A 26,706-nucleotide genomic window follows, 5' to 3' on the forward strand; every position below is an offset into this window, starting at 1 on the left:
ACAACCACAGACAGAAGAACATGACAAATTACAATTGACTTTTACTGGCCTGTACATATTTGGATTCTAGTTTTTTTATGTACGATGAAAGAATTACAAGAGGAAATGATGCTGACTGCAGTTTGAAATAATATTATAAATCCTTATTCTTTCTACGTATATCTATCCATATCTGCTTGATTTTTCCTGGGAATGATAATGTGGTGGTTTTCCGTGGCCTTCCACATCGCTGCTTGCTGCCTTCTGAATCTGGGATTCATACAACAACAATATGACTTGTGACTGTACAGGCTTACCTAGCTCCCACTCACTCAGTCTACCACCTGCGCAGCTGCCCACAGTTGGAGGAAGGAATATAATGCTTATTTACTGGCGGCATTGACTCGCCATGCCACAGGGTTTTCATTGGGTCTTTGTAGTATTTTATTGAGGAACCTTTCCTAAGGGCTGTCAGCTACACCCTCTAACCCCGCCGGTGTGTGGTCGGGGACTACCGAAGCAGCTAACCGTAATATCTTACGGCTTTTCCACTATTCGCCACCTGTGGACCCCGGTAGTAGCTCACACCTAAGCCCTACCAATCTGCTTATGTATATCAAATTCAAATTCAAAAATTCTTTATTCATGTAGGTCTATCAGTCACTTATTAAGCGTTCAATGATAATAATATATAATTATTTCAATAATTTGTTTGTTTGAACGCGCTGATCACTGGATTTACCAGTTGGTATATTTTGACAGGCAGTTCTCGGAAGTGTGTTGAGTTGTATTGTTTACAACTGACGAAAATATTTTGACCAACGCCTATTCCTATGTGCATCGATAGACACTTTAATCTTCATCTCGGAAATGAATGGAGTAATTTTCACTATGTTTAGCAATCCCTTATAACCTACTTTAAAACTTCTTGTTATTGCTAGGTACATGCAGTAAAGAATAGTAAGTAAATGAAACTCAGGAAAATAACGACAGAACTTTAATAAAATTTTGCATCAATTATAATAGTTTTATAATAACATTTCCACTAAAGTATATTTTCATTTACAATTAATTTACAATTTCACTAGCCTTAAACATAATCATTAGTACCTTATTAAACTTACCTAGGTAATAAATAGAGATGCATAACAGTTCTATCTATCTTTGTTTATGTAGTAAATTAGTTTTAATGTACCGTGCTATAGATAAATAACTATTTAATATAAAGAACCTATCTCTAATTTCATTCTATATTTCTATATTTACTAATTAAAAAAAAAGAACCAACGTAAACAAAACCACCGTAAGACTTAATAACATTAGTCAAATATAACAAATTACTGTTAAAATAAATAATTATCTATGGTGGGGTTAATTTCGGGATAGATAACAGTAAGAATAATAATTATTACTATTGTAAATGAAGGCAACCCAAATATGGATCGTTTTATTATGATACATCGTATATTTTGATAGTTTACCACGATAATCGTGCTAACGGTCGACTTGCCAATGAGAGCAAGACCATAATGTCGGACAACTCTATTATTTCCACCCCATAGGTTGGTACGTTTTTTTTAATCTACTAATTTTACGTACGTATTCCCCCTTCTTCTTCTTCTTTTGATTTATGGCTTTTCGTAGTGGACGTATCCCCCTTATAAGACCGCCTTTCTATGTTGTTTTGATATACTTTTCTTTTTTTATGTACTTTTTGTGGTGTGCAATAAAAGTATATTCATTCATTCATTATTTCATAAGACTTTAATTAACATCTTACTGAATTAATTTCTACTACCTTTCATCATCAAAAAAAGTGGAACTTTTTGCTGCAAATATAGCAGATTGTATTAACTTTTATAACCCCTATGGTTTCGACTCAACATTGGACCTTGGCTCCTGTCACTTGGGTTTGGTCTCCAATTGATTCACGCCATTTTGGCGCCGTAAGCTTAACGCGACCAAAAAGTAAATACGAGTGTCCAAAAAACTAAAATTTGAAGGACTTAAAGGTTACAAACCAACTAAAAATACTATCCAATATAGTTATTTTACTTAATAGTTGGTATTTCGAGGTGTCACAGTGGTGTAACAAAATTTAAGATGTCATTTGTTTAAGTACAGTCAATCTAGCGTGAAGTGAAACAGAACAAAATATGCCAAAACGAAAACCGTTAGTCTCTCTTTAAAATTGGCAAAGAGACAAGTTGTGCCGACTTCCCATAACGTAGGACACAAGAAGAAAAGTCTAGTTTGTTAATATTTGAGGACTACCCCCAACCATCAGAACAAATCGTCATCTTCATCTTCGTCATACGACATGGTATACCAGTCTCTAGCCACGTCCTCATATATCAACCTCTTCACTTCGTCGTCGTACTGCGGGTGGAGGATCCGGGGGGACCGCGCGCGGAACTCTAGCGGCACGTCGTAGCATTTGCAGACGCAGCATGCGGGGAACTTGAACCAGTCGGCGAATATGCCGCGACACTCGTTGCGGGGATCGTAGGCTAGCAGGCGGTGGAGTCGGAACTGCTGTTCGCATCTGATATTAAAAATGGTCTATATAAATCTATACTAGGTAATAGAATTTAAGGTAACAACTAAAAAGAAAATAAATTTATTTTCCTTTATGTTTTTTTTTAATGTATTTGTATGTCGTTTATTTGAATGTAGGTTTACAATAATTTTCCCCACTTATTTGTCAAGGATATCTTATCCTGATACTATCCTATAGCCGGGCAGTGATCGCTACTAAGCGATAAGGTCGCCTTTTGTACTCTACCCCAATCTCTAACTTTGAAGTTGGGTACAAAGATAGAGTATCTTTATAGTTTAGACATAAAATAAAGACGCTCCTGCTGCTTTGTACGCTTTGATCTTTTTAACTAGGCAACGGATTTTAATGCAGTTTTCAGCCATAAGTAGACAGAGTAATTAAATAGGAAGGTTTTTACTCCATAAAAACCGTTATATAACCTTTATGTAACCTGTATATAATACATGATAAGTATAGAAAATCAAAGAAATTCAAAGATTTGTTGTTATATCGCAAATGCTGCTTTAATCTTACAAGATTTTACGGAATTTTATCTATTATTATTCACTCCCAACCGCCCTATGTAGTTTAAGATTTATGTGTATTTAGGATTCATATTGTGTGTAACGATGGGGCTGACATATAGGTAACCAATAAAAGTCCCTTAAATAATTAGATTTAAAAAAAAATTACTGCCCCACATTAGTACCTATCTACATTTCACCCGTGCCGTAGCCTGGGTGGATCGCTAGCGATCCACCCAGGCTAAATAAATAAAGGCAAATCCCTTACCTGCAGCCCTCCCTGCAGTACATCTGTTTGTGTTTGTGCACGCAGGTCTCGGAGTGGATGTACTGCTCGAAGGGGTACATGTTTAAAAGCGCCAGCATTTCACCTCTAGTGCTGTTAGCCCAAAATGGCGCCATCATCTCTTCTTTCGTTTCGCAAGCATTTCTGTAATCGTAGTAAATAATACAATTTATTTATATACTACGACAAAACACACATCGCCATCTAGCCCCAAAGTAAGCGTAGCTTGTGTTATGAGTACTAAGATGACTGATCAATATTCTTATGAATAATATACATAAATACTTATAATATACAGGACAAACACCAAGAACAAAACATTCATGTTAATCACACAGACGTTTCCATCGTCAACCCACAGCCTCGGACTCAGAAAGCAGGGTCGCTGCCCGCTGCGCCAATCGGCCGTCGAAACAATAAAGAGATGCGATGCGAGTGTGAGTGAAAAACGTAATATTATCAAGTGTTTCATTTCAGCTATTAAATTTCACTTGCTTTAACGGTGAAGGAATACATTGTCAGCAAAACCTGAGAGTTCTCCATAAATTTCTCAAGGGCGTTTGAAGTCTAGCAATCCTAGTTGGCCACCGTAGGGCCAACGAAATAATAATCTTCTATCTATATATATAAAAGAGAAAGTGTGTGGGTATGTTCCGTATAGGCTCCGAAACGGCTGGACCGATTTCAATGAAACTTTCAGGGAATCTCCGGATTGACCTGGCTAGTAATCCTGTAAAGTTTGGTGACGATCGGAGCACTCCTATTTATGAACTGTCAAACTGTCAAATACAGCTTTTATTTACTATGATGCTATTCTATTTTTGGGTGTACATGGGTGTAGATAATGATCTTCACCCGCTCGAGAAGAGAATAGAAGAGAATGAAGACGGAGAGAAATAAATGATTTAATATATTATGAGACTTAAATTAAAACTTTAATGATGTAAGTTTATTGTTTAAATAAAATATAGCAAAATCTAGCCCGGTGAATCGGGCTGGGTACGGTAGTAAATAATAAATAAATATACTACGACAATACACACATCGCCATCTAGCCCCAAAGTAAGCTTAGCTTGTGTTATGTTATGGGTGCTAAGATGACTGATGAATATTTTTATGAATTCAAATAAATATTTATAATATAGATATAAACACCCAGACACTAAAAAACATTAATGATTATCACACAAACATTTTCCAGTTATGGGAATCGAATCCACGGCTTTAGTCCCAATAAGCGGGGTAGCTGCCCACTGCGCCAATCGGCCGTCGAAAAGCCCTTCTCAATCTGAGTGGAGACCCGTGCCCGGCCTATGGGCTGGTAATGGGTTTATAAGGATGATAATAGTGACGATGTGTTCTAACACTAACCTTGGAGTATATCGACTACTATTTACATACGTACATTGATTTAAAATTTGATTATTGTCAGATAATCTGACTTTGAAATAAAAAAAAAAATACGGTCACAGACATCAGACAGTCATGCATAAAATCATTGTCCACAAATTACTAAAATTATATTGAATAAATAGGGCTAAACAAAATATGAAGAAGAAAGTCATGTAATTATAAAAATACAAAAATAATAAGCTAGCAAGCTACCTTGTAATGCGATTTTATTTTATTTCTTTAAAGATTTCAGATTGTATGTTGTGATAATAACAACGACTTCAAAAACATAATAATAATAATGTAAATATTCTTCGTCTGGGTGAAAGTATTGAAAGTGTGCAATGCGTGCGTGTGTGTATCGCAAATATGGAAACCAGTTTTTTGGTGACAATGTTCAGTCTGACTTCATCGTGATTACCATGTTTTTCCATAACAAAGTTAGTTAGGTATATATTTCAAATTTGAAACGAGAAAACGAGAGATGACCTAATGTTGTTTTCCTTTTTTGCTTTGCTTCGTTTGAAAAAATCATTAATCTGCCTTTACTGGTATCGTGTCTGCGTGGGATATCGTAGTTTGCAAATATTCGGTGAGGAGGACTAAAAGCATAATACTGCTTAAACGATGGTAGTAAGCCCCCATTACTACCGTTTAAGCAGTTTAAGCATTATGCTTCGACCATTTTTTTCTTTTTTTACCCAACAACAGAACATTAATGACACCTTTGTGTTAATAGATTACCAAACTAGTAAAAACTGACAATTATGAAGTCACTGATCACGGTCACGGACCAGAGACAGTTGTAATAGCAGACTCGGAGTGATATTGTTCTGTGGACTCGGCCCCTGAGCAATGGACGAATTTTAATTGTAAATAAATATAAATAATAGTAAAGTATATTTACTTAAAAAATACAGTTAAACACCGAGGCTCTGAAAAACATTCAAGTTCATCACACAAACATTTTACAGTTCTGGGATAGAACCTTAAACACAGCCTCAAACTCACAATGGACAGCAGGTTGCTGCCCACTGCACCCATCGGTCGTCAAATTAATACTTTGATATAGAGAAAAAAATTTGGTAAGTGGATAGGCAAAAGTAGAAGAAGGTGGACATGAAAATTTTTCATATCCTCGAAGCACATCAACATGGATAAAAGTTATTTAACTATAATATAGTTAAATAACTTTTTGTTCTTTAAATAAATCTTGGCTAAATACTTGTAAGATCCTATGTAAAACTTACGCTCCTCGTAGTTTAATAACAGAAGGTCTCATAGTCTCCTGATGCTGCACTGGCTTTGGATGAAACTCTTCCTTCTTCTCCGTCTCCTTGTTATCTATACGATCTATTTTCAACTTTTCGTGTTCCGAAAATAGTAATGTAGGAGGTAAAGTTGAGGTGACCACGTTACTTTTCCACGCATCTTTACCTGGTTCTGTTGTCAAATCATCGTACAGGTCATCGCTACTTTCTGTACTGTTTACAACATTTTCAGTAGTAGTTGTTGCATTTCGGTCTGTGTTGTTTTTACTTTCTAAAGTCAATGGTTCACTTTTAGACGTGCCAGAAAAATTTGGGTATATGCTGTTTGTTTCTATGCTCTGTTTGATAACAGCTTCTAACGTTATCACATCTGGATCTAAATTATTTATCTCAATATTCGCTATACTTTCGAGTTTAGTTTTATATGATATACCTTTATCTTCATTAACTGTTTGATTGCTGATTTCAGTTTTGCTTTCATTTCTTTTAGCTGCGTTACCGGTAATGTTTCCTAACGGTTTTACTTTAAGGGCATCATTATCGGCCTTTTTCTGTTTTTCTGGATTAGATTGGATTGGCCTGAAATGGGGTTTGTCTTTCATGCCACGTCCGTAGGTTTTCTTCATTAACATCATTTTCGTTTTGATGAAGTCTTCACCGAAATCATTCTTTTTGTCCTCGTCTTCATCGTCATCATCGATAAAGTTTTCTAATTCAGCTTTTAGAACGGAGATATGCCGTTCTTCACCATACATTCTTCTCATCAGACCCTGAAATTTAAAGACACCAAGATCAATATATGACTACTTACGAAACAGTATGCCACGAAAAAGTATGGAAAATTTGTACATGGACACTTAAATAATAAAATACAGTGTAACGTTAAGTCACGAAACATTAAAATTTAGGGGACAATAAAACTGATAAAAATGCAAAAGGTTTACTTAAATCTTTTAAACAAATTTGATGTGGGAGGCGAATGGCGCATTTATATTTCGTTTTTGTTTAAGCAAGACTTAAAAAAAATCTCGAAATTAAAGGAGGGTCTCGCTCTATAATATATAAATATATTAAAGAGTGCTCTCTCGAGTACTATTGCACGCTTTCAGGGACACTTGTGGGCTGTTGCCGAGGGAAATATAACAGTTCTGTTCTTACCTACTAAGGTCGCATCGTACATCAGAATTTTTCCGCAACCTCTTTGACACATACCTTGCTTCTGGTATAAAAATTAGTCCTTATTTGCGTATGAAAAAAATGTGACCGATAAATTAATAAATAAATATACTACGACAATGCACACGTCGCCATTTAGCTTTTACTTAACTAAAATAGGAGCAGCGTGGTAGATGTAATCTCTACCTCTCTCTCTAGTCTCTTCATGCCTGAAAGGCCTGTGTCCAGCTTCAGGCTGAAGATAATTGCCACAAAACATCCAATTAAATTTTAATTTTTATGCAAATTTCCGCTACAAAATGAAAAGAGGACCATGAAAATAAGTTAATAAATGCAGGCTAAGCCGATTTGTGTTATCTGTTCGCAAATCGATGCAAACGGATTAATTTGCCTTACTTTGTTTTTCTATATGTTTATTTAGCAACGCACCCCGTGAAGACATTACAGTTGCCCAATTCTTCTCCTCGAGGCTATTAAAGAATTTAACATTAAGTAATAATTACAAAAAATAAAATAAAATTAAAACATAAAAATAAGCTATATGAAATTAAGAATTTAAAAAAAAACAATAATAATAGCAATAACCAAAAATTCAATACTAAACTAGTCTTAGCATACAGCATTTAGTGTTAAGGGTAAACTAAGATGAAAATGTTGAATATTTTATTTTTGTATATTTTGTTGTTGAATTAATGTATCGAGTGCCAATGGTGATAACCAGGATTTTTTTAGAAGTTGTGACTGCTACAGTCACTTTCAGTCGGGTCTTTAACAGCTCCAAACCGTTGGTAATTTACCATCGAAGAAATATCCGTATTATTTACGTTTTATTTTACGTTCACTAGAGAGGTTCTCTCTTGTAAACCACGTTTTTCATGTCAGGAAAAGTTGTTACCAGGAGTAGGCATGGTCACTTGGCACGGGGTTTTAGGCAGCTTGAAGCTTTCGGTTAGTTCAAGTTAGATCTCAGCAATTTTCGTCCTTACCTGGTTCTCTCTGATGAACCGTCGTATCGCGTGCCAGGGGTAGTTGTTGCCAGGAGTAGTGCAGTAGCTCTGCTTGCTGAGGTCGCATGGCACGTCGGGAGGCTCCTTGGCACGCTTGGCGCGGTAGGGCCGCGCGCACGCCGACGCGTAGTCGTAACCGTGTGCCACTGTCCATGTCACCTACTTGAGCAAGAGATGATTTCACTTTATGAACGACTATATAACATTTTCTCGATTACGATTTAAGTTGCATTGGTCGATTTAGATAACATATTTCAAGGGGAATCAAAAGTCACAAAAATATTTAATCCATCTTTAATCTTAATAAACATAAATGGATGAGCACATCAAGTTTTACTTGGTTAGGTATAGAACATTTCCAAACTTTATGCTATGACGCTACTCGACAGGTCTTTGAAGAAGCCCTGAACACGGTTATTAAACGTAAATTGTGTTGAAACTCATTAGGGGTTCATATCTTGTGGATGATTGACTTGAAGGCTTATGCACATATTCACTAAACCTAGGAACTACTATTTGGGTGTTGCGTAGAGAAAAAAAAACGTTTCTCCAACTCCTAGATAATGACTAACTACGTTAGGAGCCATCTAAAGTTACCGCACAGTTTTTGCGTTACTTAGGCATTGCTTTGTTTGTCGTTAGTGAAAAAAAGCATTTATATCATTTGTTGTTAGTATTTTTTTTTTAATAATGTACGCAACTTTCCTCGCGCAGTTATTTGTTACCTTGGGACATGCTGCGCATAACTAAAACCTTTACTTCTAAGAAATGAACAGAGTACCTACTTCTTTTAGTTTTATTACTCGGTGAGGCTATAGTATCTATACCAATCAATATACCTACTTTCTGGGTAGTTAATTGAATCGAACATAATAGTTATGATGGTTTTAAAGAATCTATAACATGAAAACGTAAGTATTCCTGCACTTTTGCGAATAAACGAATGCTATTCTACCCACAGGTCCCACGCCTTGGGCTGACGTTGACGATATGATGAATATTTAATGCAAACGATACATTACTTCCCATTGCCATTTTGGAAGCAATGCATCGTTACAAAGAAGAAGGGAGATTCAAGATTTCATCTTGCTTTCATCTTTATTAAGACGATCCAAATGCTTGGTAGGTTCAAATGAATTTAGAATAAAAAAAATGTTAGAAATCGCGACGAAATTTTCGATACTCGTTATTTCAAATATGTTATGTAAAATAAACACGTCACGCGTGGAAGGGTGCCAAAAATGTCCTCTGCATTTCCGCGCTCAATTTGCGCAAAACTGCCGAAATTCTGACACCAGATGAGGTAGAAATATATTAGTAACAGTTTATAAAACCTCCGGCTTTCAATAAAGTTTAATATATTATTTTACTGAAGCCCTTCAATTTTACACCCATATTGAGGGAGTTTTGAAATATGTAATACGCAATTTCGTAATATACTGTGCATCTTGGGACGAACGTAGCTAAGAACACTCCCGACGCACACACACACTCACAAACACACACACACACACACACACACACCCACACACACACCTATAACACCTCGTAAATTTTGGATCGGGGGTCAACAATTAGAAATCTATCTCTTCTTGGAGATTAGCTTAATAATGTAAAACGTTGTAAGTGTGAATGTAAAGCAGGTTACAGGACGTTTTTGGGTGCTGTATGTAGAACAAAGAGATGTTTATTTGACATGAGGCGGGCAAGGCGAGTACGTGGGGTCCCGTAGTACCGTTACACTCAAATACCTAATAACTTTGCAATTTTTACAATTCTGATGCGTCATACGAAGCACCATATAAAAATGGGTATTGTATAATAATCAATTATAAGTATTACAAATTTTCTACGAATACCACGAACGGATTGCAGTATTAATATTTTTTTGAATAGAATCGATTATACCTTTTATATTTCGGGATGGCATTATGCGGAAGGAGTTTGGCAGTCTACAGTGACATAGACACATAAAAAACTTGTCGCTGTTCTCGAATTCAAATCATATTGGCGTAATTCCATTTCAAATTCAAATTCAAAAATGTTTTATTCATACAAATGTTCAATGCAATATATGTAGTTTTATTCATACAAATATTATGTGTGTTTTATTCATACAAGTATTCCATAAATGTTTTATTTAATCCTTTATTATATCGGAAACTGATTAGGGGTATGACTACCATTTTTCCTAACAGGTTTACCTGTAAGGCAGTATGGTAGTCATCCGCTACCATTTTAGACTGCATTGTAACTTACCACCAGTTGAGATTGCAGTCAAGGGCTAACGTGTAGTAGGATTTAAAAAAAAAGAGGTTACCGTTAAAGCAAGTGATATTTAAAGTCTATAGTAATACCGGGGTTCGAACTAAGTTAACCTGACAGGTAGGTCGAGCTCTAACCACTAGGCTATCAGTGTTTATAATTCCTGGGTATCAGGATCTTTAATAACCACGAAAACCAAAAGTTGTGTCTCGGCTAGGGTTGCAATGGTGTTGCGTTTTACGGACCACGCGCCGTGCCTTCCACCAAGTAGAAAGTCGGTACTAAAAGTGAAACCTAGGCTTAATTATATCTTCAATAAGAGTAGGCGTTTACTTTCGTTTGGACAGGTGATCGGGTGTTTGGAGAGCGACCGGCGACCGGCGACGAGCGACCCCGATTCGTCTAATGAACACATTATTTGCATTACGGTTGATTTATCACAGCTCCAACCTAAACTTTTTAAATACTTTATTCAAATATGTAATTAAAGAATCTCATTAACAGCTGTATTGCAAAATGTACCTTAGACTAATTACAGTAGAAGCCATGCTCGCTTGGAATAAACAAATGCAGCTAGGCATTTGTGCACTAAACAACAAAGCTGATCCATTGCAGTGGTTTGCATACGGGAAGATGATGAGAAAATCTCCAGTAAGTGCTATAAAGAACTTAAGGGTAGACTTCTTTACTACTTACTTATAATTCGTACTGGAGATTTTTTTATTTTTATATTACCTGCGTACCCTGTGCATATTTACCCTCTATGCACGCGACTGATCCATTGTGCAGAAAATGAGCTAAACCTTCACAAGGTGAGGAAATTTACAGCAGTGTAAATCATGTATGAAATTCCCACTTAGACTTGTGATCTATCAAATGGTACTTTGACTTTGTGCAGCCATTTGCTTAAAGGTGACAAGAGTCCTTTTTAAGAAACTTTTAGGTCTTTTAAACTTCAACGATTTAATTGTTTAACGATTGATTTTACTTTAAGATTGAGATGACTATCGGAGCCGCTTTCCTCTCTCTTTGTCATTAGTCACGTAGAAGGTGAAGAACAGAAGTGTCTTCATTATAATTTTAGTCTAGATATCGCCTTCCGGTTCGTGGAACCAGTAGGTATCCGCAGTTTGATTATTTATCGAAGTATTGCTCTAGCTTATTAGAATCAGGGGTTGAGTTCCTTGGGATATTGTGACAAATAAATTGATCAGGGAGGTATATACAAAAACTAATAACATTTTAATTTCATACTTTTGTTACGATAGTAAGATTTAAAGTAACAAGCTACATTACATCCAGTTAGTATCGCGACGAATTTCTAAGGCAAGTCGCGGTCGGACGGTCGGACTTGGCGAACCTAAAAATTGTTTCAGTAGAAGGCTTGTTACCACGTAAGTACACTAATGCGTATAGTAATGCGTTCGAATCTATAAAACTGGTAGTTTTCTAATCATGTTTGTCCAATAAAAAAAAATGGCAGCCTGGAGGGCCGCAAACGAAAGTTTGTCAGGCCAAAGGCCACGTGGAAGCGATCTCTGGAAGCGAAAATAAAGGCTTCCAGTTTATTTATTTATTTATAAAGGACAACCAACAGAAGATACATTAAAACTTGCTTTTTTTTTTGGAATGAGTCACATAGTAAATGTTCAACTATTTACAGGTTATCACAGCATGCATTAAAATGTAAAAAGTAATTCTTATAAATCATTTACAATTAATTATTAGTCAGTTAATATAAACATTTAAAAGTATTAATATTTAAAGCTAAATTACAACAGTTTATCTTGAATCACGCTTAAGTCAGCAGCTCGGTTTTATCTGGTTGGAAAAAAGTAGTCTCGGCCCTACGCATTACCAGGTGCTATGTCCCATAAAGATGATAAAGGCACTACAAACAGACTGACTTGACATTTCAAAAGTGCTTAGAAACAGGGTTTACTTAGCCCGTTTATGAACACGCTTTAGATAGCATTCCGCTTCAACCTGTAGTTTTAACACTAGTTTATCTACAATTTGGGAAAAAATGAAGTTTAAACATCGAGCAACGAGCATCAGAATAATGGAGAAAACTCTGTCAAAAACCCGAACTAAAGAATTGCAGGCAAATTTGAGCTTTAGAACGATGCAAATAAGATCCATTTTACTCCGATGTTCAAGTATTTTCATGCTCGAAAACGACTCTTCGATTGCGAGCGACCAAATCTTGTACTAAAGCTACATGCTGTTGCCGGACGAGTGAAAGTGACTGATGCTATTTGTATTTGGGAGCAGGTTGTGTGACGTCACAACCCATTGTACCATGCACGATATCGATCGAATATGTGACGACTGACAGCTACATTTTAATTTAGCATGTGATTTCCTAAGTCGGAGACACATAGAAAAAAGTTTTTAAGTATATGGCGCATTTCGAAAAAAGCTCTCCTACATGAATGGTGTCGCTTTTCAAATATTTGAATACTTATCTCACAATATGGGAATTATGCATTGTGGGTATTTTATGCATTTTTTTTTAAATCTTTAACTCAACTAGAAGTTATATACTAACTACCTTAGCCTTTATCAAGATTTTTAACAAATTCCGTCGTTTGATTCCCTGGGATAAAAGTAGCCTTTGTTACACTCCTTTTAACCAACTCTATGCCAAAAATCAAGTTAGTTAGTGGCTAAGTTAATGCGTAAAGGAGGGGCAAACATACAAACCAACACACTGCGCATTTATAATAATCATCATCATATTCATATCGACCCATTACCTGCCCACTACAGGGCACGGGTCGCCTCCCACAATGAGAAGGGGTTAAGGCGGTAGTCCACGCTGGCCCAGTGCTGATTGGTGGACTCCACATACCTTTGAGAACCTTATGTAGAACTCTCAGGCATGCAGGTTTCCTCACGATGTTTTCCTTCACCGTCGAAGCAAATGATATTTTTAATCATAAATTACTTAAAAAGGACATAATTTAAAAAAGGAAGTCAAAGTCAAAGTCAAAAATATCTTTATTCAAGTAGGCCCACAGGTGGCGCTTTTGATGCGTACATAAGAATTACACGGTAGTGAGATGATGGCGATAACCACATTCGTAAATTTAAAACTAAAGCTACGAGGGTTCCATACGCGTCCCGGTCTAAGAAGAAGCCCACAACCAGTGGCGTGTACTTCATACATCCACAAAAGCACTGCATACCCTCAAATTGATATATAACTCGTATAGGAGGAGAATTTAAGCCTCGTCATGCAATTTTCCTGCTGTATGCATACCCTGGTAGGAAACCCAGTGCACGCCACTGCCCACAACAAACTTAGCCGGGTGTTTTTTTTTTTTTTTTTTTGTTATCGCCATCTCACAATGTAATTTTAAATTATTAGAAGAGCAACCTGGTTAGAGCAATAATTTAGGAAGAGGTGCTTGCTGCGATTCGAATTCACCCGAATGAAAAGTCGAGCTCCCACCCGCTGCGCTATAACCGCTTAATATAATGTTTTTTTTCGCTTTTTATAACATTAAGGAAGGATTAATTATACAATGTGCTAGGAAAAGTTTTCTCGACTTCACTGGCGCCGTGGTGCGCTGTGGTTTTAAATATGAGGTCCCGGGTTCGAATCAAGGGCTAACTTACAGTGTAATAATAAAAAAAATCACCATATCAGGCCGGTAGGCTAGACTTAGGAACGATAAGTACTTAAATTGAAGGAAAAACATAACGAGCAGTAGTTGTAACTCTTGGGAGATATTAAGAAAGAACTCCTACTCGTAGGTGCCGAAGTCTTAAACGGCTGGTCTGATATTCATCAATCAAAGCTAAGAAAATCGCAATTATTATTCAATGAAATATTCCTTTTTTTTATTTTTTTTTACCAAGTAGATGACTCACCGGAGTGAGTTGCCTATAGTTTCTTCATTTTGTAAGTTGAATAATAAAACATATTGAGGATTCAAATTCAAAGGGAAATTAATAAATTAGCATAATATATATAGCATAATATAGCAAATGGCTTGCATAATAACACACCGCTACGAAGGATGTGAAAATAGTTGAGCCTGAACTTTCTCTGACGTATAAAGTACTGCGTGATGTAATCGGATTTCATTGATACCATAACCTGTTTTTTTTTTTATTTATGTTTATAGATGTTGACTACAATCACACCTGATGGTAAGCGATGATGCAGCCTAAGGTGGAGCGCGCTTGCGTAGAAGATGCCTATTCACTCTTGATTTGAAGGAACTCATATTGTAGGCACTGGGGAAAATAGAAGCTGGAAGGGCTTTCCAGATCCTAGTGGTGCGGATCAGAAACGAAGATGCGAAGCGCTTCGTACGCGTCCGCGATATATCGACCACGTAGGGATGCAGATCGTTACGGTGCCTCGCGGTTCGATGGTAAAAAGGCGTGGGGGGAACTAGATCAAATAGTTCTTGAGCACACTCTCCGAAATATATCCTATAGAACACCGAAAGGCAGGCAACCTTGTTACGATGTTCCAAACTCTGAAGTTTTTTATTGGCTAGGTCAACATTTCGTGCTGGAATAACTGACGAATGGTTCAATCGTCAACGATTGAAAGATCTGTTTCGAGTTGAGCATTGTTATGTTTAACCTCAAATCAGTAGTTACTGACAGAATACCAGCGTTGCGGGTACATTAGTATCCGGAACATTAAGCTGAGTCAGAACCTTTTTATTGGCACGACACATCATAGACTTAAACTATTAATGATTGAGTATAAATTTTAAGTTACTCCGCGTAAGTCTGTTTGTGTTGTTCTGCTAAATAAACAAATTCTATTCTATTCTATTGTTTTATTAGTGAGGGCGCTGCGTGACAGTATTAAAATATTACAAACGTTAAAATATTGTCGTGTGTGTCTTATTTTTGTGATAAAGATATTTTCTATCTTTTATCTTTCTCTCTTTCTTTTCGACGCTACTTATGTTCGCACCACATCTTAAAAGCTTTAATCCTCTTCCGGTCGGTGGCCTTTAGAGTCAATGTCTCAGCTCCATAGAGAAAGATGGAGAAGATGAGTGTGCATGCTAGGTGTACTTTAGTACGTCAGGAGATGTTTCGATCTTTCCATTATTTAGAGAGCTGAGATATAGCACTCTTTCCCATTCTTTTTCGACGACGGACATGCTACAAGCTATCTCTATGCAATATAGGTAGGTACTATAGTAAAATAGTCTTCTTTTTTTTTGAGAAACGTTTCGGAAGCGTACCTAGCGTGCGGCTTTTTCGGGATAAAAAAATCTTATGCCCATCTTATGCAGTTTTTAACAAGATCATGGAGTGGTTGAGCTGAACATAACAGACAAGCAAATAAACAGACATACCTACAAACTTTCGCATTTATAATATTAGTATGGATGTTTGTTGTTTAATTGCAAAATGATTTATGTAAGGCGCAACTGCTAAGTTTTTTGCCAGTTTCTTCGCATTGCCCGCCTTCGAAACCTGTGGTAGAGTCACAGTAGGACAAACGGACAGACTTGATGTTACACCGACATGTGTAGGTGTTACAAAAGCATTTTACCCTTTTTCAAGAATCAATAAATCAACAGCTTGTCCATTTCTTATGGTCTTTTCTAATTACTTTCTTATTTTGATAAATTCTGAAAAGAAAACATTAGGCCTTGCCCACGGCCACTTCAGTTTGCTAATCTTTGTGAATTCCCATCATCGTTATTCATTCCGTCGTCATCATCGAGCCATTACCGACCTACAACAGAGCATGGGTGTATCACAATGGGTATAGGTTGTAGTCCCCCACACTGGCTATCTGCGGATTGGTAGACTTACACGCTTCTGTAAACATTATGCAGACTTCCCAGGCATGCAGGTATCCTCACGATGAAATGAAATGAAATGAAATATTTATTTTGCTAAATATGGGTTAATTATTGGTGTTTAGGATATAAATTTCCAACATATTCTGTTAATACATTGACATGCAAAATTTAGACATTAAGATTTGGTTTAGACATTAAGTCATATTAATAATAATCATATTTGATTCCAATTATATAAAATAATGTTCTGAGATTTATAGTGTCATACTAGATCATTGTATTAGTTATTAATTCGTTCGTTATAAATGTTTTCGTTTGTGATATTTAATTGCTTAAGATAATATAACTTTGAAGACATAAACGAATGTATAGGCTATCACTAACTTTTTTTTTGCTATTTTTTATGCACAACCTACAGTCTATTATCCTCTTGTTTTCCTTATCCTAAGGTTGTCTGGAAGAGTCGCTACTAAGCTGCCTTTTGTATACTCCTTCTATCGGTGTTTTTTTTTTTTAACTGCAAATAAAGAGTATAAATAAATAAATATCACTAAATAACTGATCCCAACTATACAAATAATAACTTATAGTAAGCTTCTATTCGTAATTAAAATAATATATTAATTTGTTGGAAGAAATTGAAACATTATTTTTCAAATAATGTCAGTTTTTACATTTGATACGTGTTTGATACACGTCTGTAGTAGAAATTTGTGAAAATAAGCAAATATACCTATTCGGTGCGGTCTAGAAACCATTTTGGTTATCGTGTGGCTATGGACTGTACACATTGCCTTAATAACACAGCAAGTTACGAAATTTGCGAGCACTTAAAGTACGATCCCGCTTATGAGTATCATTTTATCATTGATGTTTCAAAGGTGCTTTCATTTATTAGTTTTATTAAGTTATTTTTCTCTCTCTCTCTCTCTCTCTCTCTCTCTCTCTCTCGTGGTAAACATCGTGAGCCTGAAAAGTTCTCCATACTTTTGTCAAAGGGTGCAGTCTACCAATCCGCACTAAGCCTGCGTCGCCAACGGCCTAAACCCATCTCATTGTGGGAGGAGACGGGTCCCCTGCAATGGGTCGGTAATGGGTTGATATGATGATGATGATTTGGTTTTAGTTCAAGATTAAATTGATGTCAAGTTGCTGAAGAAGAAAGCGCAAAAGTATCGAAACACCTTTTTAGTGTATATCAAATTACACCAAAATCGTCATTTCTACGCTGGCACTCGTTACTTTTTTGTTTATTACAAGGAAATCTAGACCATAAGGTGAACGTGTTTAATGTTTGTTATCGCTTGCTGTAATATTAAGTTTAGCTTGGTGTACGTTCGGTAAAAAATGGGTGTGTTGGTGTGAGTTGGCTGGCCCGCTTCCCACGTTCTTGTAGACTGCCGTTCGCCCTGCTTTCATAGACGGCAGGCGATCCTACAAGTTATACGCCTCCGAGCAGACTTTGCACCCGTCCGATACAACAAATACTCGCAAACTGCAAGTATATCCGTTGAAAATTGCGATTTAGCGCGTAAATTGCGATTCGTTTAGGTTATGTTCATGATTCTAATTAGATTATACGGGTTTCTAGTTTTTGAGTCTTTTCTTGCATTAATGTAAGGTTCCAGTGAACGAACGTAATAATAAAATTAGCGTATCGAGCGTATCCATATTCCCTGATTTTACTTCTTTTTTTTTTAGACAAAGCAACTTTAGCTTAATTGCGCGGGTATCGGAGCACATATTTTTAGGCTCCCAGATTTCCTTAAAATACACTGGTGCGCCCTTGTGGGATGACCTGAGGCCCAGGTTCTCTCCAGGATCAATACGAAAACGAATGTTAACAGCTAAATTCGGAACTCCGAAATACTGGTTGACAGTTAAGTAATAAAACCTACGATTTATCGAACACATTCACAACTCAATTTTGGCCCAGTGGTCCAGTTTCTCAATAGGGCAAAAAATAGCGCGCAAAGCTAAGGTGCCTCAAAGCTTATTGGCAGATTGCAAATATTACAGGATTCGTGAAAAGGGTATCAATGCACTGGGAAGATCTTCAGCCTTGTCAGCTTCACTGGTGGCAGTGGTGAGAGATGTGGTCTAGAAGACCAGTGAGAGATGTGGTCTAGAAGACCACTCTTACTGGCCACATCAATGACAGGTCTTGGATACGATCCCCATTATATATATATATTCATTCCATAACTTATGAATTATATTTTCATAGGTACCACTACCACACATCCTTTCATCATTCATATTTACGGTAAATTTCCTTTCATGCGCCCCTTTTTTCCCAGTAGTGTGTACAGGATGTACAAAAGTGTAGGCGGATGATATAAATTGGATAAAATCAGCAGTAGGTACGAGTTATAAAAAAACTATCCTCAAGTTTTTATAACTCATACTTACTGGATATTTTCTCCATTTTACATCACCTGCCTACCCTTATGTAAGTCACAGCTTTTACTGTCTAACATTCTGATCCAGATAACTCGGGTCTATACGATTGTTTTTAAATTTTTCCTGAAAGTTTTAGGTGAGATCAAATTCAAAATTCATTTCTTTCAAGTATGCCTAATTTAAGCACTTTTGAAACGTTAAGTCTGTCTTTTGTAGTGACTCTACCACCGTTCGGAAGGCAGATTCTACCGAAAAGAAGCCGGCAAGAAACTCGGCAGTTGCATCATCACATATGTTACTCCTGAAACCAGTGGCTATTTTATCTATCCCGAATTCATTCAATCTACTCCGTGGTTATATATATTTTTTGTAAAGTTATACTTGACGGACCAAGGGCTACCTGATCGTTAGTGGAAAACTATCGTCTATTAACATAGCAACATTTCGCAGGGCGCGAAAGGAACACTTTCTACCAATTGTCGCTTTATGTCCATCAACCTTAAGCGTAGTTATTGTATACGCCAGTCATTACGATGGCAACCAAGTCGAGCTACCACCCAATGCGCTATCACCACTTCTATCACTAAAAGATATTTAAGCCAAGTATTTACCTTAAGGCCGTTGCCCTTATACTCTTCAAAGGTATTTTAAGTAAGTAATAACAGCTATCTCATTACCTTAACAAGTCTGAAACAAGTCTGAAACGAGGGAAAGCATTGTTTAACACCGGCCCCTTTCAACTTCGGTTATGTTAAGTGCTTAGCATATTAGTTCTTGGTTCTGACTACAAACATAATCTCTTTAACTGTGTTAATGTTCGTCAGTTACAATGTTGCGTTGACTACTACTATCGTGGTCATAATGGATGCCTTAGGTCTCGTGAACATGTGTGAATAACATGTTTTACTATGGAATACGGATGGTGAGGTTCAGATTCAATTCAAAATATCGTTAGATATATTGGTTTTTTTTGTCTAAAAGTGCTCAGAAGCAGGCCAGAGTAAGAAAACGTTTAACCGTCTGTTCGGACTTAGTCCTATATGCCTTTTTTAACGAGATAAGTAGTTAATTTGATAAACACAGACAATGTAAAAGTTTTCTAAACTAAAATAAATAGGCCGGCGAGGCACCACGGTTTTAAACATAGAAATGAGATAATGGTGTTAATTCATTTTTGTACACCTAATCTACAAGGGTTCAAAACGCACCCTAGTTGAAAAAGAAGCCTACAACACACTAATATTGTCACCAGATTAGGCAATACATACATCATAATTAATGCTCAGTCAGAAGGGCTTTCGGACCGGAAAATCAGACGATGGCTATATCTAACGTCTTGGTGATGCTGGCTTGTACAATACAGTGCCTTTATAGGTACAACCAAACAATAAGTCGTTTTATTTTGAAAGCGTCTTCTTAGTAGGCCGTTTATTTATGTTTAGTTGTTAATGTTTAATTTTTTCACCTTTCAAGGTTCCATCCCCGAAGGGTGGCAACAGGATTCTACTACTAAGCATCCACTGTCCGTCAGTCCGTCTGTCTACCAGCAAGCTGTATCTCATAAACCTTCAAAAGAAAAGCATTGAAATTATCACAGAAATTAGATTCTGTGATAGTGATGTAAGGAGAGTCCTTCTTGTGCTGTGTACATATCTCGCAATTAGTTGGTTTTTATGCATCAGCTTTTTAACTTCCTTTCAAGCTCAAATATCCTAATGTCCTTTGCTAAAGGAAAAAATAAAGATGGAACTTTAAGATTTTGTACAAAATATTCCAATTGGTAGGTGCTTTCTTGTGTACTGGTAGCCATGTGTACACTCCACGGGTTAAAATACTTTGCAAGGAGTCATCCAGTACCATGGTAAAGGTTCCACCAATTTAGACGAAACTTTTTCAGTTAGGTGGGAAGAGAACTGAGTATGCATATATTAAGACTACTTTATACCGAGGCAAACGGAAAAACAGTAATTCTGCACAGAAAAAGTCGCCGATAACTGTTTAATAAATTGTAGTATAACAATATAAAGTACTGATTTTTAAAAAATATTTTTATCCAAAAGTAGCTTTTTCGTATTGTACACTAATGACCCAATTTCCAATTAACAAACCATTAAACCAAACCAAACCATCTCCAAATTCATCCAGATCTAAGGGCGGTGCCACACAACCCTCGGATTCGTCGGCGTCATCAGACAAATTAGCACTGTAACCATAATGAGCACTCACCACAAACAGAAAGGCGATCGCGGGACGCATTTCTCTCAACGAACTTTCACTGTCGCGGTTGGAAAGCGCATGGTTGGGACCGCACGCGACAACGTCCCGACACCGACTGAGGCTTTAGTCTGCAATGCCATTGCCAAGGACTGCTGCAGTCTTGCGACGGGGTTAATAGCTTATTGTAAACACGAAACAACAGCGTATGAGTTATTTACCAACCGATCGTCATACTATTTGAATTGAACTGGCTAATGACTGACACTGACTACATCCATCAGAAAACAAAGCTTTTCTGAGTTTATTGACGGATTCTTCGTGTTAAAATCTATCTTTCGAATCGGTGTTATCACCGCAGTGGTAGAGCTAATCTACAAACAGACAGGCTTGGCGTTTCAAAAAAGCTAGGCTACTTTAAATAAATTAATTTAGAATTCAGATTTTTTATAGTTTAGCATGTTAAAGAGTTGAATAAGATAGAGAATCATTATTCATCATTACTATTCATCATCCTCAAGGCTTAAAGCCTTGTAAATTATCATTGGCTAGGTCAAATCAAATTTTTTGGAAGCTACAAATGAAAATTTCATTTGTAGCTTCATAATATCATCATATTAAATAAAACCTGTATTTGACATTTTGACAGTTCAAAAATAGGAGTGCTCCGATCGTCACCAAACTTTACAGGATTACTCGCCAGGTCAATCCGGAGATTCCCTGAAAGTTTAATTAAAATCGGTCCAGCCGTTTCGGAGCCTATACGGAACATACCCACACACTTTCTCTTTTATATACCTATATAGATTAGTATTCTATGCCAATATCCGACTTTTCTACATCAGCTGTATTTTATAATAAATTATAACCATTTGATAGTTCGGTAACTCTTTTGAGAGCATACCAAGATTGAGTCTAGCATATGTATCATCTTCTTCGTCGTAACCACATGGCTGAAAGCCGTGACCATCCATGCCAGCTTTACTTGGCTCGCCAGGCGGTACGATCTTGAGCCTTTCTGAATGAGTCATATACCTAAGTAGTATCAAATGTACATTTTTGGTTCAGATTTAGAAGAGTTTCTAAATAATCAGTCGGTTTCCGAAGATCTTCACGAAATTGTAATGTTAACAATGAAACACGGTATTGTATTTCCATTAAAATAGTGGTAGATTTGATATAGTTAAGAACTTAAGAATACTTAATATCTTCAACAACAAAAAAGTCGAATTTATAACCTCGTTTTGGGAGTCGGTTGAAAAGGAAAAGTCGCCCGTACACTTGTTTTACTTACTGTTTATTTGTTTAATGAAGTGCCGCGGAGGTTGTTCTACCAGGATTGCAGTTAATTAAGGAGTTGCAGTAATTGATTGATGGACAGATGTGGGGTATTATGTCGTGCGCGTCTTAATAAAGTATTGCTTTATCATTGAGAGGTTTTGCACGGAAACTTACTCGTGAACTGATTTATGTTTAACTCAATACTTTACATGTGTTAATTGGTCCTTACCTACGCATATAATCTCTAAATTGATCTAATTTAAATTGAAATCTCTTAAAGTGTAGTTTTAGGTATTTCATTTATCTGGTCCTAAAAGTTATGCTAGGTAACTCCTTTTTTAATATTTACCAATGGTTCTTTAGCTTAAATATTCTCGTCCCTTTTTATGAAGGATTAAATAAAGAGATTACTTTTAACTCTTGTGCAAGTTTTTAGGGTAGGTGGTGGGTACGATATCTATAGAAACCGCTACATGGCTAGACATCTACACCCTATCGATTTAAGTAGGTATATCTTGATGTATCCTACATTTTGGTTCTGAAAAATATAATTTCCCCGCAGAATTCTAGTCCAACAAATTCGCGTAAAAATAAAAAAAACTTGTGACTATCATTTCGAAATAGGGAACTCACTTATTAAACTCATATAGGTATGATTATTTTAACGATGGAATTAAGTGATTAAAACTTTTGTATGTCAGCTTGTTGGTTTTGTCAATTATTTCGTGATCAAATCTGTATTTTTTTTCCGTATACGGCAAATCAAATTTTTCAACCCCGCCCAAGTCTTGGGTAACAGTGTAAATAATTATTTTATATTTCATTTTGATCAACCCATAGCTGTGACCTTCTTCTTCTTCTGCTTGCGGCTCAGGTTCGCCTGGTCCCTGGTGTCACGTCGACCGGCTACGATCTAATGTGACGCAAGCTGCGACCTTAGGTACAGTTTTCTTCGAGAATAAGTGCTTTTACGTAGTCCACCACGCCGGCCTATCAGTATACACACCTTTGGAACTTTTGTATACAGCCGTCCTCGCGATGTTTTCCATCACTGTTACATTTAATTGCTTGAAAGCACATAACTTCGAAAAGTCACAGGGGCGGGTATGAACTCTATACCTATACCTGACAGTGAGGTCGAAGACCTAACCGCTAGGCTATCGCCGCTTTACTATTTTATTTACTCGGCCATTAATCACGTTAATTTGATACACGCTTCTAGGTAATTCACGTCGCATCGTGCCTTCACACGATACGATTGAAAAATTAGGTTCCGCTCGCCGAGATATAACATACCTACCTACTAGCTTGTAGTTAGTACTGACTGCACGGTGAGTAGGTCACTCGAGTAATCATGTGCCGGCCGTCTATCCGAATGGCCTCTATCTCTGTCTAACGGCGGCTGATTAGAATGGTGGGAGCGAGACGGGAGACATGCGCGTGCGCTGCACCGTTATCCCGCGGCGATATCTTGAATGAAAATGGTGTTTTCTCCCGCCGCACCAAAACAGTGGCCACTGGCGTCAGGCGCCCGTTGGTTATAGGCGGTCCATGGATTCAGTTTTCCCTGGATATGTCAAAGTTTTCACATTTATATAAATTGCAAGTAAATCAGCAGAAGGAATAGCTAGGCTTACTGGTATATTGTAATCGGAACATTCATTTTTTTAATATGCAGAATTAAAATATATACACCTTGCTTTTTTTTTGCGTCAAAAACTACATTTTAAATTAGGGCACTGGACACGCACCATTGATATGTGTACATTAGCATAGATAGTCTGGAATAGCATAGTCTTATAGAATTACTGAATTTCTTGTCAGTTTCTGCGTGGTGGAGTCGTCACTAGACTGGACAGACTTGATTGTGTAAGAGAGCCTCTAAGTCAGGTATGACTGGAATAATCAATATTTTGGATATCATCGTATATAGATTTTATAGTCAAACCGCCATCAAAATGTTAAAGGACCTTTGGCAAGGTGCTTTTCCCTATGTGGGGGTTTTTCCCGTTTCTTCTTTCTTTTATTTCTAAGAGTCATCATCATATTATCTATCCTCAAAATGCCAGGAAATGTCAAGATCATTAGTTTAACTTGCTAACCATTCACTTGATTAGACAGCATAGATTACCTTTTAAGACTGCATAATCAGGTTAATATTTTAACCTTTGCGTTTGGATTTACCTGTCCTATATTGATAGAACGTCATGGTCACCCGTGTCGCAAATAACCTGCTCGTTGCTACTTTAAAATCGAAAGGCGCAGTTTAATTAGATTTAATTGTGCTAATTGCATGGCTGTTGTGAATGATTGTGGAGATCTCTTTTATGTTTACCGTAATTTGAATATTTAATGTTTCCAACACGCACTCATTTACCTGTCACTCCGATTTATTTTTGAAATAGAGCAGTGTTCCTTACAATCGTTTTAACCAATGAACAATAAGCTTAATTTGCTATTCTTAGCAAAAATCAGTAGAATCTCAATTCATTTAAATTTTATGCTCCATTTTTTCGCTCTGACGAATCTTCAGGAAATGTTGACTTTACAATAAACAACTGCTTAGCATCGTTTTAACAACTGATGCCAATAGAGATGAGATGAGTTTTACCACATCGCAACTTCGATCTAGGTTCGAATAAAGTAAAGAGTGGTTCTCAGCATGGTAGTGTAATTGAATATCGCCGAGATGTCCAGTTCGAGAGGGCTAAATAAATCTTTTTCCGTATGTTTTGTGATGTTTTTTATAAATTACTGATAATTTTATAAAAATTGGCGTTGCCTACCTCGCCTCTGAGAGCACGTTAAGCCATCTTTCTCGGTATTTATCTAGCCCTGTAATTACACCTTCAGAACGGTATACAGCATTGCAACATTGCTGCTTAGCGGCAAAAATAGGCATGGTGGTGATAGCTTGTCCCGCCGGACGAGCTCTCTCACTAAAAGCTCTTCTACTACTATAGATGTTGATGCCCAGCCAATTCTAATCCAGAAACTTTCCCCGACCTCCAACGCAGCTGTAAACAGATTCGGGGAGATAACATCTCCCTGTCACACTCCTCGTCTCAATTGGATCGGCGTACCAGTAGTCAATTCGGCATGTCTGCATTTTCCTTAACAGCCTTGACCGAATCAAAGGCTTTCTTACAGTCCACAAACGCGACTCTTTAATCTTCTGTAGGTATATGTTTACAAGATGCAAGGCCAAATGGCTAAGGCTACTGAATGTTAATAATAAATATTCCTTATTACATCCATAACTCAGGATATATTCCGTGAACCCTTAGGAAAGCCAACTCGCACCTAACTTACACATGTTTTATCGCGCGCATTTCACATGCAGACCGCATTTGCTAAGCGAATGCTGTTTTCCGCGAAGGGCGCTAATTCTAATTTAGGCTTGCAAGATTCATATAAAGTGCTGGCCCGCGGCTTCGAGCGAGTTTCCAGTTTAAGTTAGTGCAAGCTTATCTGTTACTAAGTTATGATGCAGTCTATGATCCTAGCGGGTCAACCTGATATAGGTATGGCAGTTGTATTACCTAAACCTTATTGGTTTGCTAGCGTCGTCGAATCGGAATGCTAAATCGCTTGACGGCACAAGTTTGTCGGTAGAGGGTGGTAGTCCACGCTGAAGCCTCCCACCTGACCAACAACGCGCAGAACGGGCAGCAGCCCTCTGTGCTTCCACTACCACCAACTGCGATCACCAATCAGTCTGCCCAGCGCGCAGCGTCCTGATTATGGGAAGTTCTGATTTACTTAAACTAGGCAGCGCTACCTTTTTCAAAGTTTAATGACTGAAGACTAATGACGTTTAGCATCATACAGCTGTTTTGTCAACAAACAGAAATAGCAAATAGAAATGTTGTGTTGTAGAAATAACCTAAAATAACCAAATGCTCTCCTTGCTTGCATTATCCTGCTCTCCTGTGGTAAGTTCTGCCAACAAAGGTTGCCAGAACTTTAACTGCTGGTTAACGTGAACGTTGCTGGTTTAATTTATCTTGTTAACTGTTGTCTGTATTTCTTCATGATAAAGAGGGCTTATATTCATATCGGCATCGGCGGAATCAGAGACGAAGTCACAGGTTCAAATCCGGTCGGTTCTTAAATATTTATATATTTTGATATTTCCTCCACGTGTAGGTAAAAACACTTTAATAAAATTTCTATAACTTCTTCCTCTTCTCTTAAGTGTTATTAAGCTGAGGTAGTATTATTTGCAGCACAAGTAACACAGGTAAGAGTAAGTAATTGCACATGGTAAGTAGTGTCTAGCAAATTAAACGGTTGTCGCCATGAAATAACAAATGGTCAATATGAAAGCGACGGTATCCTTGAGAAAGTCAAATATTGAGCGGTTGAGAGTGCATTAACGCGGGCTGCCGTTTATCGCACACTTTCTACAATCATTTATACGATGCGATTTGAGAATATGTCGTTTCGGATTCTATAGAAACGTCAACTGTAGGCACACCAGTATAAAAATTAACTAAGATCGTGTAGTTGCTTTCGATTAACGATTAGATTCGATAAAGTTAAACTACAGGGTATATACTCACTTCACTCAG

At 37.2% G+C, this 26,706-nt stretch overlaps 1 protein-coding gene across 1 annotated transcript; it reads right to left on the minus strand.

The window, feature by feature from the left end:
- Positions 1 to 1,278: 1,278 nt before the first annotated feature.
- On the minus strand, positions 1,279 to 20,953 carry LOC120630955 (protein spaetzle 4). Its single transcript, XM_039900324.1, has 5 exons — positions 20,864 to 20,953; positions 8,154 to 8,333; positions 5,971 to 6,761; positions 3,311 to 3,472; positions 1,279 to 2,524 (listed from the first exon to the last, which is right to left on the minus strand). Exons 1-5 carry the CDS (start codon positions 20,891 to 20,893, stop codon positions 2,263 to 2,265), a joined length of 1,425 nt encoding a protein of 474 aa, XP_039756258.1. The 5' UTR covers positions 20,894 to 20,953; the 3' UTR covers positions 1,279 to 2,262.
- Positions 20,954 to 26,706: the final 5,753 nt, after the last annotated feature.

This window comes from Pararge aegeria, chromosome 17 (genome assembly GCF_905163445.1).
Source record: "Pararge aegeria chromosome 17, ilParAegt1.1, whole genome shotgun sequence".
Taxonomy (NCBI): domain Eukaryota; kingdom Metazoa; phylum Arthropoda; class Insecta; order Lepidoptera; family Nymphalidae; genus Pararge; species Pararge aegeria.

Excerpts from the sequence above, each read along its gene's own strand:
- LOC120630955 (XM_039900324.1), bottom strand. The coding sequence starts at position 20,893 with ATGCGTCCCGCGATCGCCTTTCTGTTTGTG. Across the intron at positions 6,762-8,153 it reads GGTTCATCAGAGAGAACCAG|GGTCTGATGAGAAGAATGTA; the intron begins GTAAGGACGAAA and ends TTTAAATTTCAG. Across the intron at positions 3,473-5,970 it reads GTTATTAAACTACGAGGAGC|AAATGCTTGCGAAACGAAAG; the intron begins GTAAGTTTTACA and ends CTACGATTACAG.